General features: G+C 41.3%; 1 protein-coding gene across 1 annotated transcript in view; it reads right to left on the reverse strand.

The window, feature by feature from the left end:
- LOC117871808 (centrosomal protein of 192 kDa-like) overlaps positions 1-19,444 on the reverse strand; it is a 205,750-nt gene that overhangs the window by 172,091 nt on the left and 14,215 nt on the right. The window contains exons 9-12 of the mRNA XM_034759567.1: positions 16,596-16,779; positions 11,290-11,303; positions 7,061-7,246; positions 653-778 (exon numbers count right to left, since the gene is read on the reverse strand). Coding sequence (XP_034615458.1) covers positions 653-778; positions 7,061-7,246; positions 11,290-11,303; positions 16,596-16,779 — 510 coding nt within the window. The remainder of the gene's footprint in view (positions 1-652; positions 779-7,060; positions 7,247-11,289; positions 11,304-16,595; positions 16,780-19,444) is intronic.

Here is a 19,444-nt window from a genome sequence, read left to right on the forward strand (position 1 = left end):
CTTCCCTGTGTTCTGCAGAATATTGACTTTAGACAAGATATTCATAAGCTATTTTTTCTGAAGTCACTTCATACAGTTTGAAAACCTATAAAAGTTATATTTGCTTGCACTTATGACTTAATTGTGATTACCAATTCACAAACTACTCTATGAGCCTCACATGCATGGCACTGGAGCTCTACCTAGAAAGCTTACAGAATCGCGTAGCAAGACTACAGAGAATTAATTGAAATATTTGCACAAACTATAATGAAGGAAATATCTCCAGAGCAAAAACTGTTTTGAAATGGGCACAAGTAATAAGGAGCCCCAGTTTTATGAAGTTATCCAGCAAATGAAAAAAAATTAAAGAACCACTGAACTAGAATTAAACTCCAATAACTTCACGGTCTTCAGACATTCCTTTTAAAGCAAGTATATTCCTCAGATCCTGGATTTAGGCAACAAATTTTAATGAATCATGAAAAACACTATAAATTGTATTGATAAGTAGGTAGGAGCAAAATAAAGCATTTAACTGCAGCCAATACTGTTATTTCATAAAGAAAAAACAATTCAGAGTAAAGTCATTGATACGTACAATTATAACAGAATTTCCTATAAGTAATTTTTCCAATCTTTTTTAAAAGGATTAAACAGCAATATCACTTACAAGTCACCCTGAAAGCTGAGAGCTAACTTCCCCCTTGGCTCCGAAGCAGACTGACCACTATGAGAAGATGCTGATGGCAGTGAAAATCTCCCTTCTTCTAGATAAGAAGCTTGAATATCAGAAAGCCTGTTGGGGAAAAAAAACAATTTTAACTGTTCAAATTTGCATCTTTTCAATTCTTGAAAGAGTTGACAAAAATAAACCTAACAAGAATGCATACCCCATCTATTCTAAGTGGATGATCCTGAATAACTGAAAACTGTTTTTTAATTAGTATATCTGGTTTTGCAAGTATATATTAGGTGATGAATGAGGGAGCTGTATAGTTTTTTTTCCTCCTTTATAAATATCATATGCCCTTCAGGTTACCTGTTTGATATTAAGCTGCCTAATGTGAAAGGTAAATCAAAGGAGGCTGTAAAGAGGGGAAACACAAAAAGAGGGGGAGCAAGGATAGCTCAGTGGTTTGAGCATTGGCCTGCTAAACCCAGGGTTGTGAGTTCAATCCTTGAGGGGGCCATTTAGAGAACTGGGGTAAAAATTGGTCTGGGGATTGGTCCTGCTTTGAGCAGGAGGTTGGACTAGATGACTTCCTGAGGTCCCTTCCACCTCTGATATTCTATGATTCTAACAAATCAATGGCAAAGATGAGGCTCCTTGAGGAAACAATGGGGGTGGGGAGGTGAGTTATCAATTGGGGACTGTCCCGTCTGGCTCTTTCCAAGCTAGAATGGTTTACTTTTCTCAAGACTGAGCCTAGGATCAAAAACCTCAAAGAGCCTAGAAAAGGAAAGAAGGGTTCAGTGAGTGGCCAGAAACTTCTTAGGGTATCAGTGAAAGCCAACAAGCTGACAAGGAGCTACACAAAGAAAGGGAGACAGATGCTGTGAGCAGGAAAGGCTGCTTCTCCCTGCCAGAGATGAAGTTAGCTAGGCTGAAGAGAATTTACAAATGGAAAGGAAAGCTGAAGGTGCAAGACTGACCCATGAGTGTAGGCATTTTATTGTTTTGGGTTTTTTAACTCTTTGCTCCATGTGCTTTGTACCTTTGAGGAATGAATAATGCTTTGAAGAAGCTGTTTTTGTATCACTGCAAACATATACAGTCGCATGCTCTCAAAGGGAAACTCTTACAGGTGCCAAAACAAATTGGGCCTGTGTCACTAAATGTTGGGAACCATGGGTCTGGAGAGCACAGATCCAGTCTAAGAGTGTGTGGAACCCACAGTGCAACAAGGCAGGCCTGTCATCTGTGGGATGCACGCAAGGAGCTCTCAGAGTGGTAGCCGTGTTAGTCTGTATCAGCAAAAATAACGAGTACTAGTGGCACCTTAGAGACTAACAAATTGATTTGGGCATAAGCTTTCTTGGGCTAAAACCCACTTCATCAGACTTTAAATGAATACTAGAATCATTTGAACTTTATTAATCAAAATCAATTCTGAAATAATTAAGTGTTGCCATCTCAATACTTGAGGTGGCCGATTTGATTTCTCTCATTTGGAATGGAAAATGATCTTGGGGGATGAGATTTAGATGACAGGGCATAAGGTTCATTTCTTGCTATTGGCTATTTATATTTAGGAACTTGAGATCAGAGCTCCTCCAAGGGAGGGTGCAAGTTCCTTGTTTCTCCAAACCCATTTGCGATCAACTAGATTTCATCTTTCAAGAACAGTGAACGGATTAAAGATCATTTTATTTTTTTCTTGGTGGAACAGAGAAGAGGTATTTCAGAGGCTCTCTCCTTCCCTTCCTCCTGATTCTGTACACTATTCACGCACTTAATACCTATGAGGCCTGCTCATCTTGTTATTTGCATGCATATAGCTCCCACTGAAGTGAATGGAAATTGAGCAAGCCTAGCTCAGGGGATAAGTGCGCCCTGATAAAGGACAAGACTCATCTGGTGTGAGTATAATTCCTTTCTTTCCACCAACTACTGGCCAGCAAATCTCAGTCTTTACTTTCTTCTGTAAATCAGTCAGCAATCCCTATATACAGCCATCTGTCAAGCTCCACAGAAGTAGACTAAGTGTGATTTTGGGGAATACATTAACTCCTCACTTAACGTTATAGTTATGTTCCTGAAAAATGCGACTTTAAGCAAAACGATGTTAAGTGAATCCGATTCCCCCATAAGAATTAATGTAAACGGAGGGGGTTAGGTTCCAGGGAATTTTTTTTCACCAGACAAAAAAATTATATATTATATAGATAGTCACACAGTAGACGTTTTAAACAAACAATTTAATACTGTTCACAGCTATGATGATGATTGTGAAGCTTGGTTGAGGTGGTGAAGTTAGAGGGTGGAAGAGGGAGGGATATTTCCCAGGGAATGCCTTGCTGCTAAATGATGAACTAACACTCAGCTGAGCCCTCAAGGGTTAACACATTGTTGTTAATATAGCCTCTCATCAAGGCAGCCCAAACAGGAGGGAGGGGAGACCGCATAGCAGACAGAGACAGACACACACCTTGTGTGTGGGGAAGAGAGAGAGAGACAGATGTACACTGCCCCTTTAAGTAAGCTGACCCACTCTTAAGTGCATTGTCTTTTTAAGTGGATCATGAAGTTGAGACAGCTCTCTCTGTCTCTCCCCATCAGTGTCCCCTCCCTGCTCTATATGGAGAAGGGGTAAGGAGGGTGCAGGAGCAGGGAGCACCCTGACATTAGCCCCACACACAGCAAGCAGGAGTCTCTGGGAGCAGCTCCAAGGCAGAGGGCAGGAGCAGCACATGGCAGTGCGGGGAGGGACAGATGAACTGCTGATTGATAGTCTGCTGGGCGGCTGCAGCACAGGGAACTTAGGGGAGCGGGGAGCTGATTGGGGGCGGCTGGTCCACCCTGGTTAGAAGCCCCCCATCAGCTAGCTGCAATGGGCTGCTCTTCCTGCAAACAGTGGACAAAGCAGGCGGGAGCATTGTACAACTTTAAACAAGCATGTTCCCTAATTGATCAACAACGAAACAAAGTTAACCGAGACGACTTTAAGTGAGGCGTTACCGTATGTTGCTAAGTATGTGAGGTATTTGCACCAAAAGATGAATATAGCTAGGCTGATATGATCTACATAACCTACAAGAAGTTTTTTTTGGCAAGCCTTTAGCACAGAGGATTGATTTGGTAGTTTCAGGTTGTAAGAGCCTAATCTTCCAAATGCAAAGGGGTCATTCTGAGGAAGCTACTATATTGGGAACGTTCTCAGAGAGACTGCAGTTATGTCAAGCCTGAAGGCTTATCATCCTTGATTAAATCATTTTTTTGGTTAATCGCTCATTTGAAAGCTGTAAAATTTAGTTTCAAGATTCTTACCAGTCACCACAGTTTTGTCTTATTCAGTTCCAAAAGTTTGTTTCCTCCGATTCTTCAAAAGTATTTGTGAAGTGAATGAAACACTTTTTCCCATATCCCAATCTGATAAAGCATTCTCCATCTTTTGCTCCTCAAAACTGGATTTCTGTGGTGTTCAACTGGACCACCAGCAAACAGTACTCAGGACTCAGAGCATCCCTTCCTTGCGCCATTAGGTTTCCATTAGTTCTTACTGCTCTAGTGATGGATTTTAAGATACACAGCATTCTGTGGGACAACAGTTTCCCTTCCTCAGCTTAAGAGCTCTGTTCTAGCATGGCTTAAATTTCATGGCAGAGTAGAAAGGCAGCATGACTTATCAATAGTGTGCTGTCAAACGACTGAAGCCTAGGCATAGCATGGAGAGGAGAGCAGAAACAAGACTAGAGACAGGACAGCAACCAGTGTTGGTGGTGTAAGAATATTTAAATATTTTCTGGTTACACTGGTGATGAAGGTACTCAATAACTCTATATAAGAAAATAATTTAAAGCATGATGTATGTCAAGTTGTGTTGTTTCTTATAGAGTATCTGAATACTACTTTAGCACCACAAAAGAATTGTAGGAATCTAATCCCATATAAAAAGGGATGGCAAAGTACCTAGTTTCATCTTTATTCCCAGTTTAGTCAGGGTTTCATCAGGCTAAATGATGAAACCACTTGTTTTTCTTGCCAAACAAGTACTCCGAGGAAATTCATTTACTACAAGTCTATCTATAATTTATGTTGTGTAGCCTTTCAGTTTTTATTTTTGCATTTTATAAATTTAAATAAAAAAAAATTACTGTTATTAGACTGTTATTGGCTGGTAATGTTCACCAAAACTGTTCACTATGAGCAACTCTGATCAACTCTGGCAGTTTAGAGAGAAGAAAACAAAAGTGGGATAGAAGTGTTTTCAAACAACTTTCTTGAGCAAACCTAGATGCCTGGCTAGTACAGGAGTCAGCTAACCAATTACAGATAATTCTCAGTCACTAGACTAGCAATTCTTATACTTCATTGTTACGGCCAGCTACACAGCCAAGAAATCGCTGGTGGAATGGATCAATATACTACAGGAACTTGCACTCTGTCCATAAGCTATCACATATAGTTGCCAAGAATGTAATGTAGCTCAAATGTCTGACATCTCAGATAAACCCACCGGTTTAAAATTAAAAAAAAAAAAAGATGGTGCCAGAAACCAAGAGTGAAACAAGACTGGGCTGGAGAACAATATTCTAGGCCAGGGGTCGGCAACCTTTCAGAAGTCGTGTGCCTAGTCTTCATTTATTCACTCTAATTTAAGGTTTTGCGTGCCAATAATACATTTTAACGTTTTTAGAAGAAGTCTATAATATATAACTAAACTATTGTTGTATGTAAAGTAAATAAAGTTTTTAAAATGCTTAAGAAGCTTCATTTAAAATTTAATTAAAATGTGGAGTCCCACGTAGTGGTGGCCAGGACTCGGGCAGTGTGAGTGCCTCTGAAAATCAGCACGCATGCCGCCTTTGGCGCACGTGCCATAGGTTGCTTACCCCTGTGCTAGGCCAACACAGACTCCTGGACAAGAGAATTATGGGAAAAACTACACAACAATTTACTTCTGCAAACTCTGCATCATACTCTCCTGGAAGCGGTAATGCCCAATGATCCCAAACTCAGTTTGACATGTTACATCCATAGAGGAGGCAACAGATTCTGTGTGTCATTTGGCTAAATTTTAAGGATGGATCATATGCTTTACTCACTACTGTACAGGTTTTATCTTTGGTACCAAAATTTGTTTGACCCGAGTCAGTATAGTGTAATAGTCACCTTGAACAAAAAATAATTGTGACCAAAAATACAACAGTAGCTTAAGTATTTCCTAATTGTTTTCCCACTATAGTATCGGCACAAACTACTGTAAGTTAATTGTACATAACTAATCTTTCTGGTTTCAAGCAAAGTACTACAGAACCATTATTCTCCGAATAATTACTAAAATTAATAACTATTGACGTCATGTGCAAGAAATACAGGATGCTCCAGAGTTAGGTTACTGTTCAGGTTAAAGGGTATTAACTCACTATACATTTAAAACTCTAGTCTAAAAACCAAGTTAACATTTTGTAATGAAGCATGGCAACTTAAGTTTTATTTGACAAAATGCTTTATTTTATAGCATGCAGTTTTGTAGCCGTGTTCCTTCCTGGATATTAGAGGCACATGGTAGATGAGGTAATATCTTTTATAGAACTGACTTCTGTTGTGAGAGAGACAAGCTTTTGGGATACAAAGAGCTCTTAAATCTGGGAAGGTACACAACACCTTCAAAGGACAATCCAAGGAGCTTAAATTCATAACTTTGCTAGAGACTATTAATATTGGTCTTAAGACACCAGATGTATGGTTTATTATTTCAACTATCTGTAACCTTAAAGGCCCCCCACCCTTTTTTTTTTTTTGTCGTCCTATGGCTGCAGAGGTGTTAACTGCCCACTTGACACTCTGAATACCTTTCCCAGACCCAAGAAGAGCTCTGTGCAGCTTTAAAGCTTCAGGGGGTAGCCGTGTTAGTCTGTATCTACAAAAACAACAAGGAGTCTGGTGGCACCTTAAAGACTAACAGATTTATTTGGGCATAAACTTTCGTGGGTAAAAACCTCACTTCTTTGGATGAGAGCACTTCCCTGCTCTCATCTGAAGAAGTGAGGTTTTTACCCACGAAAGTTTATGCCCAAATAAATCTGTTAGTCTTTACGGTGCCACCAGACTCCTTGTTGTCTTTAAAGCTTGTCTCTTTCACCATTAGAAGTTGGTCCAATAAAAGATATCACCTCACCTACCTTATCACTCATTTTGTAGCAGTCATCAGAAGTTCATTCAACAACACACTGACATTTTTCAGCACTTCATGAATTCACAGCATGTTACAGAAGTATCCAAATAACCAGTTTCAGCTTTCTGAGCAGACAGTATGCAAGAGGAATCATTCTGGAAGAGATCAGACACCTCTACCCTTCCCCATAACGCAAGTGTATTTTAGGTTATGAAAGACTATTAGGAAGACAGTCTTACCTGTTGTCACAACCTGTTTTATTCCTGGCAACAGTTGAAGCTGCAACAGGTAAGCCAAGGTTTGATGAAATGGTGACATTCTCCAAAATCCCACTGGTATTACTGTTCAGTGAGTTAGCCAAAAAGCTTGGAAATGTCTCATCTGCAATATTTCTGAAGTCTTCCATCCTGCCATACAATAGCACACTGTTTAAAAATGAATTGGAATAAGTCAGTTCAGCATAACAAACAAGAGGATACTCAAAGAATTGTCACTAAAGTCATGTAAACTCCCATTGGAAGCAACACAGCCAGATTCTTCAAGCTGCAGATATAGAAAGATTTTATTTTCACAGACCAGGATCGAAGGACTCCAAGTCCAGATACATGACTTTCACAAAAGTAATCCTGATTCTGAATTATGTACTACAGTTCTTAACAATTATCCATGGCCTAAAAAGCTACAATTTTAGAGTCATCTCCCTCCATTGTACTAGCACTGAAGCTTCACCAGCACTACTAACAGTAGTTACTTTAACAGCATTAGCTTAAACTTATCATCAAGTCAGCAGTGTTACTCCAAAATGTCATCTAGATCACAAAATTAAATGACAAAATCACTGGTGACCAGATTACACTATTACTAGCACCAATGAAGCTGAAGCAGTGCTAGATTTCCCTACAGTTACCAGTACACACAAGGTCTAAACATAGTTTTGCTGACTACCAACAGCAACGGTACTCCTTTCATATATTTAAAAAAAAAAACCAACCAATCTAGCATAGGTATACAGTTGGCTAAAATATTGCATGTATGAAAAAAGATGTATTCTTTAAAACAATGGTTGAGTCCAGAATGGTACAAACACTCACCCAAAGTAAAATCAGACAAGTCAAAGATACCGGATGGTATGCTTCCTTTGGCTAGAGCAAGTTTCACCAAAAAAAGCAATGGACACTATCCATTTGTTAGTCTTCAAGCCAATCTGCTACTAAGTCCAAATAAAACCATTGTTTTTAAAAAGTCACATTTTTAAATTTTATACCTACTGTAGTTAATACACAACATTGTCAGAACTGAAAGGAATTACAGAATGCTAGTGAAAACATGCATTTGACAGCTTTGAATATAATCAGTTTCATCATTACTTTTTATAGTCAATGTCACCTATGCAGAAAAGCCCTCATAAAATTTCAACAAGGGAGCAGAAAACATTCACTTTAAAGTTTCACAAAAAGAAGAACAGGAGTACTTGTGGCACCTTAGAGACTAACAAATTTATTAGTCTCTAAGGTGCCACAAGTACTCCTGTTCTTCTTTTTGCGGATACAGACTAACACGGCTGTTACTCTTTAAAGTTTCAGGTATGTTATTTAAAGGGTGCTTTATCAAAAAAGTGTTTGGGAGATTTAACTCAATTTCAACAAAGAGTTCTGTGGCACCTTATAGATTAACAGATGTATTGGAGCATAAGCTTTCATGGGTGAATGGCTGTCTGACGAAGTGGGCATTCACCCACGAAAGCTTATGCTCCAATACATCTGTTAGTCTATAAGGTGCCACAGGACTCTTTGTTGCTTTTTACAGGCTACCCCTCTGATACTTAACTCAATTTCAAAAAATTTCAAATTCACAACCACTAAAATAAAACATTTAGAGTACCCAAGTAAAAAGCTAGTTTCCTTGTGCTTCTATCTCCTTCACTGTTCAGTGCACTCCTTCTCCTTCCAAGATCTTTAACACCATATTAATAAAGTCTTTAAAAAACAAAATCAGTAAAAGATTGTAAGACTGGTGATTTTTTTTCAAGGTGCATAGAACACACCTTGAGTAGTGTACTCAGTTAAAGCTACAAAAATCAGCCCCAGTTATTTTCTTAGCTTAAATAACAATCTGCAGACTATTATCCAACAGGATCACATTTTGGCACTGGAACAGGTACTGAAGTTTACCTGGGAAGCCACTAAAGACTACCCAAAAGCAGCATGGTGGGACAAGAAGTCAGCTTGGACTTTCTAAGTAGGATAAAAATCAGAATGCCAACAGCAACTGAAAGCAAATTTACTAGACTGTGACAGGTGCCACAGAAGAGACTGACTGAAAGCAGGACACATCCTGATTAAGCAACATCTGAATATAAAAGCAAATCAACTGCATTTACAATAACATAAGTAACTTGTTGCCGCTCCATTTGTTTCCGATTTAAAAAAAAAATTTAGACAATACACTGGCCATGTCCTTTACGGATATAAGCACAACTATATCTACAAACTTATTTAAACTTCTTCCTTCAAGAAGAAGGAAGGTGTCTTTGGTGCAAGGTGTTTTTTGTTTTGTTTTTTAAAGAGACATTAACTCCAAGTTAGAGCCCTCAGGTGCCTGACCTGTATTTAGCTCCTAAAGTTGTTTGGAGCAGACAGCATCTTCCTCTGTTGCTACAGGCCTCAAGCACCCGAAGGAGCCTATAAAAAAAACACACACTATGTAAAGCATCACCTTCATTAAACTTGCTGAATCAGAGACGAAGGTCTAGGATGATCCCCGCGATGGGCACCTAGAAATTAGGCTCCCCCACAACACACTCCTCCCTCCTGTCCGGTCCATAGCCAGGGAGCTCACAGGCACCACAAGGAGCAGATTTCACACCCCTTGGCCTTGCTGACTCCCCGCACAGGGGACGGGATAGGTTATGGAGCAAGGAAGCAACTACAGCGAGGGCTTATCTGCACAGCCCAATGATCTCGGCACCGCTCCGAGTGTGGACACGCTCGCTCCGGCATAAGGACGCCCTTTCCTGGGTTAGCTCGCATCATTTGGCCCATTCAATAGCCAGCCACAGGCTGCAGCCGACTCCGTCCTTCCACACACCCCCTGACGCCACCGGCCCCAGAGACGGCCCCGGGCAGCGGGGCAGGGACACGGGAGTCCTGCGGAGCTGGGGCAGGAGCCTCCCTGCGGGGGCGCTATTCGCTCGCGGGGTCCGGGGCACAGCTGCCCTCGGACAGCCGGGGGAGCGGGGCAGAGAGCGAGCCTTACCCCGCCCCCGTACCTACAGCCCCCCACTCCCCACACACCTGACTGCCCGGCCCTGCCGCGTGTGCCTGGGGCGGGGGAGCCAACACGGCGAGGGGGAAAAGCAGCAGCCGGGATCCGACACCGGCACGGACAGAGCAGAGCCAGGAGCAGCCCGGCCACCCAACCGCCACAACTTCAAACCGCCGCTCAGCTTCCCTCCGCCTCCTCCCGCAGGCGCCGCGCTCGCTCGTTCGTTCACTCACCAGCCGCAGCGCAGAAGGCGCGCGCTGCCGCCGCTCCGCCGGATTTGTGCGCGAGACACCCCGCGCCGCCCGCGAGATCCTCCCCCCAGGGCGCGCGGACGTACGCGCGCACGCTCCCACCAGGCTCTGCGACTCTTTCTCTCCCCTCCGGGGGCGCGCATTCGCCGCGCCAGGCTGCCCGTGCTGGCCCGGGGGCTGGGCCAAAGGAACCGGAAAAAAAAAAAAAAAACGCGGGAGCTGGCACTAGGCATTGGGCAGCTCCGGTTAAAAAGAAAAGCCTGGACTAGGTTTCTGATTGGGGGAGAGAGGCATGACGCAACTAACCCCCTCCCCCGGCTGCTGTGAGTGACACCAGCCCAGCCCCTGTCGGGGGAGGGGAGGGAGAGACTTGAGCCCACACCTCTTCGCTAATGGGTGAGGGCCGGGGGGCAGCTTCAGCGATTGTGGGCAAGTCAGGGAGCTGATGCGCTGAGGTGCAGTTCCCGCTGACTTTCACTGCGAGCCTTTCGCCGCCCAGCCCTGTGCAGAGCTGAGAGCAGGTGACTGCAGGGAATGCCTAGCCCCGCTCAAGGGCTCCTGAGAAGCAATGTGGGCCGTCATGTGAGGCTGAGGTCAATCAGGGGGCCCGACCCTTTCTGCGTTCCCTGAGAGCCTAGCATGTGAAGCATAAGTCAGGGTGCCCTATGTACAGCTTCTGAGTTCCTGCTGGGAGCTGTTGTTATGACACATGGTACTTTATTAAATACACTTCTAGAGCTGTCTAGCTGCACCTGCTGTATTAGTGACCGAGTTGTATGAAATAGCTGTTTTGGGATACCATAGATACCGTGTGAATCACAGGATGGGTGAGAATTAACACACATTGCAGATGGCCAACCTGCATACCTGATCGTGATCTAAAAGCTAAAAAAACAAAATTTCCACACACAATTCAACAGTATGCATAGAACAAGCACGCAAAAACATCTTACCTGAGACCCTGAGTCTGCAATAAGTTTATTTTGCATTAACATTAAAATTAACAGTAAAAGAAAGTTATGGGGTAAATGTTTCAAATATCTTACTGTATGCACATAAACATTTCATGACTATCAAAATACTGATATTAAACATCCCAGACTTTTAAAGGAGATATTTCTAACATACATTATTCATTGGATAGAATAATAACTCATATGCCAGAGAGCTATAAATAGTACAACTTCTTTTGAGGAAAAAGTGTGACTGGCATATTGTTAATGGAAGATACCCAATAGCAGTACTTCCTCAGCTAGGTAGGAAAATAAAATGACTTTTGGACAAGTGCCTAAATAAAACAGTAGAAGCTCTAAAAAATACCCAAGATAATGAAAAATTTTGATTAGTTCAGTAGATACCATACATAGGCAGTGAATCCCAGAAGCACAATAGTCAACAGGTTAGCATTTTTTTGACAAAAAATGCTATTAGAAGTCTTTCTTTTAGAGTTCCTGTTTTAGATTACGGCTTTTCTCTCCCCAAAGTTATATTTTAAAGGAAAATTTCATGTCGGGTTTTGAATTCTGTTTTGTAGGTTCCTCTGAGCATCTATTTTGCCATGATTGATTTATGTTTTTGTTGTAGTACTGTAGTTAAAGCTTATCTTCCATAGGCTACACATTTTAATGGGCAACATGTACAATCATAAGCCTGGCATTCCCTCCAGTACTGGGCGATAATAATACAAAGATTCAAGAACACGTTTTCAAAACTGGACTGGGGGCATGGGATGTCCCATCCACCTTCTTTTTCTTTTCTTGAGGGCAATCCCAAATTTTCTTGTTGGAGTTACAGTCTGGAACAGGTTGAGAATCTATACTAGAATAACAAATCTAGGAGCTCTTAGGTAGGTAGATGCTATTAGTTGAGTGTCTCCCCAACTTTTTCATAATGCATGCCTTATGTTACTAGACCAATTTTTTCAAGAACATTTTGGCTCTAGTTTTTTTGCCCCCCTCTTTATAACCACATAACATAGGAAAATAGTATTTCAAAAGTACTTACCATATTTTTATTTGCTCCATGTGTTTTGTCTTTTTTTTTTTTTTTTAAAGAAAATAAACCTCACCATTTACTTTTGGTGAACATTTCATTTCCCTCTCCTTCCACTTTAATTTCTCTTAGCTGGAAACAAGAACCAGCACCCTATGAGCAGACAGCTTTCTGTGACCACCAGAAAGTGCTTCTTGGATTAGATTAGTAACCTGAATGTTATATTTTTAGGACTAAATTAATACAAACCCCCTCAAAAATTAAGCAACACTAAGGGAACTGAGAAGAGAAGGTGCAATGAACATAAGGAGCAGCAGTGTCTGCAGCTATTATGTACGAAGAGCAAGCAAAATACTATTTAGGACAACAGAGAAAAAAGCTCAATCTTGGAAGTTATTATAGTTTTGAAAGAGCACAGTCTCCACTATCGACTACCTTACTCACACTCACCCCTTCTGCTCTTACACACTATAGGCCAGAGATGGGCAAACTACAGCCCGGGGCTGCATCCGGCCCTCCAGACATTTTAATCCAGCCCTCAAGCTCCCGTTGGGGAGACGGGTTGGGGGCTTGCCCCACTCCACGCAGCTCCTGGAAGCAGCAGCATGTCCCCCTCCGGCTCCTACGCATAGGGGCAGCCAGGGGGCTCCACATGCTGCCCCCACCCCAAGCACCGCCCCCACAGCATCCATTGGCCAGGAATCACAGCCAATGGGAGCTGCAGGGGCGGTGCCTGTGGACAGGGCAGCACACAGAGCTGCCTGGATGTGCCTCCACAGAGAAGCCGGAGGGAGGATATGCCTCTGCTTCTATGACCTACTAGAGGTAAGCGCCGCCCAGAGCCTGCACTCCTGGTCCCCTTCCGCACACCAACCCCCACCCCCGCCCCGATCCCCCCCCTGCCCCCCCAACCCCAGTCCCAGCCCAGAGCACCCTCCTGCACTCTCAGCCCCAGGGCCCTCACCCCCTCCTGTACCCCAATCCCTAATTTAATGAGCATTCATGGCCCACCATACACTTTCTATACCCAGATGGTGCCCTTGGGCCAAAAAGTTTGCTCACCCCTGCTATAGGCCATAGCCACACTCCTATACCGTAGCACTGAGGTGATGTGGCGGGTCCACCAGTGCTGACAGCAGTAGCAACCTTACTCCTGGGGGAATTCTGTGCCACTGCACACACAGAGAATTAAGTGCCCCCTGTACATTCTGCCCAGGATGTGCTGCAATTACACTTTCCGCAGACCAAGGGCCACTGTGGTGCCAGAAGACAGCAGTTGGCTCTGGGCCAGAGCAACCAGCCATGGAGAGGTTGCTTTCCTCACAGCACTCTGCTTGTGGGGGCAGGTAAGGAGGCATGGGTTACCAAAAAGATGGGGCACACAGGGCTGCTGGGTAGTCAGAGACTGGAGTGGGGGCACAGCAGCTAGTGGGGTGACAGCACTAAGCCAGGGGTGTAGGGGTGCAAGGACAGAGCATGGGAGTTCAGCAACACGAGGACAGAGGGAGAAGGATGGCTAAGTGGGGGTACACACACATGGGGAGAGGGAAGTGCGGGGGCACATTGGGATAGGGGCAGATGTGCCTAAATGAATGGAAGAGGCTAAGGGTCAGGCAGGGGTTGCATAGAGGAAGCTCCCCCACTCCCTAACAATCCTCCTCCCCCGCCCCACAGAAAGTTCCCTGCTTCTCCTATCCACACCCAACCAACCTCCACATTCACTCTCAGGCTCCTTCCTAGCAATTACTTCCCTCTTCCTCAGCTCCTCCATTATCCCCAACTCCCCCAAGCCTTTGCACTGCTTCTGAGGTGTGCAGGAAATAAGTTTCTGTATTGTACTTTAAATGAATGATTACTCAGAGATCTGTATTAATATGCCTAGTAAGGAACCTTATTTGACAGAAAACATTTGTTGACTTTTTTTGTCTGCATTGTTATATACTTGCTGACAAGTATTTTGAAATAATTTCCCAACATAATTGAAACGGGCATGATTATAGTGTGTGAATTTAACAAATAAAAAATATGCAGAATTTTAAAATATCTTGTGCAGAATTTTTAATTTTGGGGCACAAAATTCCCCCAAGCACAAACCTTACACTTCGGGGTACCATCCTGCTACAATATGGCTTCCTGCTACCGCATGGGGGAAAAGTGTCAGTGTCCCTTCCTCCTAAGTACAGTTGGATTGGAGCCACTGCACCGTAGGATATCTGGCCCAAGTTGCGTAAATGCAATGATCCACAACCACCATATCTTAGGCCAGAACAAACAAATCATGTGGATGCACTCTTTCACTACAATTATTCTGCATTTGTTTATGTAGGAAAAAATCCTCCCCCCAATAAAAAAAAACCACCAGCCCCTGTGGAACAATCTTCTCTTGCTTCAGCAGCTGAGCTTGTAAATTCAGGACACCAAATAGCTACACAAGCACCTGTACATACACATCATATTTTCAGTGTATAGATGATAGAAAACGTTAAGCTAATGCACATTTTTAGTCTTGCATTTTCAAATATTTATACTTTATTTTAAAAATAATCAGCTAGGGCCGTACTCATAAAGGTTAACTTGCATACCACAATTTTAAACTCTGAAATTCAGGCATTTTAGTTATCAGGAAGAGGTACACTGAGTACTGGTCAGCAAAGAGAAAATGGTTTTTGGTTTTGTTTGTTTTTCCCAACTACACACTGCACAAGCTTTTTACTCCCCATTCTCAGGACAGGGAGCAGGTGCTGTAACTTAAAATAGAACACAAAACAGTCAACTTCAAGCAGTTCTCAGTTCTACCAACACTTCTGCACATGGTTAACTTTACAAATAGGAGCAAACCCTCTGAAGTGAATGAGAATACTCTCACACAATGTTAAAGCATATGCTTGAGTGTTGCAGAATATTGGGAAATTTCAATCCATATCTTGTGTAAAGCTGTAGTATGTTAAAACAAGGGGTAGAATGGCAACTGTTTTGCAGTCTTAGAGATAATCTGTTACTAATTTTTGAGCAACTGGGCTTGGGCCATTTTTGGTACTTAGATCTTTATGCCCTAACTTTTGTTCTGCTTTTAAAAAAAATCTTAGCTATTGGGAATGTTAACACCAGGCTCTGCTGTGTTTTGCTGTTGAACATAGCGAGGGCTCTGAAGATATGTATCAGGGCCTTGCACCTCAACTGAAAGGGCAGGAGGCATTGAATCTTTTAAGACATCCGTTATGTAAAATGCTTATCATTGACTTTACAAATGTCAGTGATAAGCATTTAAAAAAGTTCCCCTCTCACTTCCTTACCTTTCACGCCTTTGGCCCCTTTTGATGAAATTTCACACAAAACCTGAATTTCTAAATTAAAAATGAGGGGAAAAAATACAACTTACTTTCAGTTCTTTATACATCATAAGCCAGTAAAGAAGTGTACTAGACAAGACTTTTGGTGATCACTCAACTACTGTAGTCACAATCAGCAAGTTGTTATGTCTTGCATACTAACAGCCAAATCTTGTTTGAAAGTATTTAAAGGAAACAATACACGAAATTTGAGTTGTAAGCCTTCTGAAGAAGTTGCTTAATTCGCTCACATGTACCCCACTGTAAATGTGTTAGATTGGATATTTGCATCAGAAAGGCTCTATCATATTAATAGTATTCCTTTTGATGAAAAAAGAGCAAACTAATACAAACCTTTTAAAATAAGTTTAATTGACCTACCTAATAATTATAAAATTTATTTTATGCAAGAAGATGGAAAATTCTAAAAGTGATCAAACACACCTAATTAAACTTCTATTGTAGTATATGCAGGAATATTTTCTTTTATTTTAGATGTCAATTCAAATTATCTTTTAAAGCTCTAGAACAGTTTCTTGAAGGCGTGTTGAACTTTGACGACACATTTCACATTTATGGATGTGATATCGTATAACGTAAGAAACTCAAGACCACAATAAACCAAGCACAAAAACCCCCCAACTATTAGATAGGCACTTTGAAGTCAGCTACTCTCTATATATAGCTCACAGTTAATGCTGCTTGTGTGCAGTCATAGTTCATCAAAGGTTACTAAATAATAGAGCTAATATCCCTTTGATGCACAAGCACAAACATTAGGTTCCAAATACTGTGGTGTTTGCAAAACATGCAAGAAAGCCCTGATTTTTTAAAAGCTTTTGGAGGAAAAGTGAAAAATGAAAGCAGCCAAAAATTGAAGCATTTACAAGCATCTGAATAAGGCCCTTTCGGATTTATTTTGAGTATGTATATTAAACCCCTTCATTCTCAGGTAAAAGGTTAAGAGGCTGAGAGATATATCGTCTGCTTGGGTGAGGATACTGGAGGTTGGCAGTGTCAGCATCACAAGAGTGCTCTATCAGAGGAGGAGGAGGTAGGAGCTGGGCATAACTGGACCATCTCGATCCAGCCCGTGGGGAATCCAGAGGGGGAAAGAAATACCTGAAACAATTAAGACAGGAACAAAACACCAAAACAAAAAAGAAACAGAAGAAAAAGAGAAAAGTAGTAAATACAAGGAAAACCAAAGGGGAGAAAAGACATGCTGGAAAAACAAAGCTTTAGTATATCCATGCCAAAACCAATGAAACGTAACCGCAGAAATCAAGGCACTCATTCAAAACAAGATTGAACGAACAAGTCTGGAAACTGTTCTTTAAAGAAAAAAAGTATACTCTTTTCCACTGAAAGCCTCATAAAAAAGAATATTGTAAATACATTCCTAATATGCATTTTACAAAGAAACAAGTTACTTTGTAAATTAAAAGGATTTTCTAACATAGCTATCAACATCTTTGATGCACACGGTTCTCCTAGAATTCATGCAACTTATTAACAGAGACTTTAATAATGCTTCATTTGCAACACCACACAGACATTAAATATTATGCAAGTACACATGCTGCATTTGCATCCAACTCAGATCAATTTTACTGCAAGTTTCTAGAACAGATGTAAAAACATGAGATTGTTTTTACAATACTTAGATATCACAATATACATTTACAAGGAAGGACTACTCTTTTCAATTAAATACAATCTTTATGTATTTACATATTTCTGCAGAAATCTCAGAACAAGCTAAAGATTTCTGATCAACACAATGCTCAGAGAATGCCATTTCATGTCATTTTGCCAACTTCTATTATGACTTACCCGTAACATTTATGCACTTTAATATAACTATTAAAATATTTGGAGACATTATCTGTCTTGTTTTTTGCTCTGAGAATATTTACAGAATGGCGTGGCCAAGTAATTAATAAATCCTGGGATAATCCACATTTAAAGATGCATGTTGATCTGAATTTAGGTGTTTCCTAGATTACTGTAAGTTTCAGAATGTTGTGCTCACAGGGAATCATAATTACTCTCTGGAATCACACCACAGGAACATACAAACACATTATCAGAAAAAAGTATTTTTAGTGAGCCTGAAGAAAGTATGACAGCATTTACAAAACATTTCTTTGAAGTAGTTCAAATTTATAAATGAAGCAACGCCACACTAAATTAAGCTATTATCTGTACAGTTGTCAAATCAGACTGTTCTCTTATTCCTTTTAGACTAAACAGTTTCAGTATATTACAAAGTAATTACAAAGCTGTAATGTTTAGGAATCAATTATATATTTGAATACTACAAAATGTAAAACAAAATCAACACTCAAAACAATTTTAATGAAAATTAACTGACTTTAATGGTCATTAAGCAGTCTTTTCCCTCCTCACACCCCAGCTAAGGACAACAAATCCTCTTAATCCATATACTAGTCCATTAGTTTCATGAGCTTTCCAGGGGGGGGGGGGGGGGGGGGGGGGGGGGGAACCTATTTTGGTGGAAATCTGTCTCAACAAGAACCCTCTCCAATTATCTTTCTTTCAGAAGTTCCAACAGTGTCAAACTGCAATGGCTAGTACAAAAAGGTATACAGTGTATTTTTAAAAAGGCCTTTTGAATTGCTTTTAGTAGTTATCAGGCTGCTGGTGTCTTGGGAGAGGTCAAACGGCGTTGGGGAGGGGAAAAAGAAGTTCTCTTTCCATTCCTGTGTGCATGCAACAAGCAGCAAAACAGCAAAGTTACTCCAGTTAGGTTGATATCAGCTCTGTTTTCTGTTAAAAAGGACATAATACAAATGGAGAAGGGAAAATGCATCACAAATCTAGGCACATGTGGTTATCAGCACAATAAGAACACAGCACTACTGAGTGTGGGTTTTCCAGTAATTTATTTTCATGTTTCAAATCATTCCAAAACTATTTTTATCACTAACCCACAGTTTGGAAAGCATAAGTGGTATGATGTACTTATTCTGATAAATTTGATTTTCCAAAGATTGAAATCTTATTATAGTTTAACTGCCCCTTAGCTCTTTAAATGTACAATGCATTGAAAGTCAGAGCCTAGAGACAGCCTAAAAGCAATCTAATGGTGGTCCAATCCAATTTGGTCAATAGTTAATATATGCTTTGTTTTTATTAAACTTAAAATCCACTAAAGCACATTATAGATATGATTTTTAAGCTAACTTTCAACCCAATGTAGTTACAAAGCAAAATAGGTAGGTAAATACTTTCTCACACAGTAAGGCTCTATCATAAAGGGCAGGACCCAGTATAGTCAGAGATTCCATGGCCGTAGACGTCACAGTGGAATTCACCCCTGCTGCAGAATTGTGAACAAGAATCTTACATTTCTCTTTTTTTAAAAGTATGTTTCTAGTCCTTAGAATTGTGGAGATAACCTTGGAAACATACACCAATGAAGTGGTGGCTGCCCAAGTCTGCCAAGAGCCTGAAACAATAGCTCTAAGAGGTGTAAACTGTCCCATCCATCACAGTCAGGGCCCTGTGGAGTCTACAATTCCACAACTGTAGAATACAGCATTTTTGCAAGATGATATAGAGTTCAACATTTTTGCTGCAACCAGCTGACTTTTGTCTTCCTGTCCTCCTGGGATTTGGTCTGCAGCTGCCTCTTGGCTCTCTAGCTTTCCCCACAAAGGAGAGTTAATTAGATTACAGTGCATGATCCCTGCACTGTTCCATTGAGGGCCAGAGCTGGAGTTCAGCTTACAGCCAAGAGAAGGAGGAGCCAGAAGCATAG

This window comes from Trachemys scripta, chromosome 2, assembly GCF_013100865.1.
Source record: "Trachemys scripta elegans isolate TJP31775 chromosome 2, CAS_Tse_1.0, whole genome shotgun sequence".
Classification (NCBI taxonomy): domain Eukaryota; kingdom Metazoa; phylum Chordata; order Testudines; family Emydidae; genus Trachemys; species Trachemys scripta.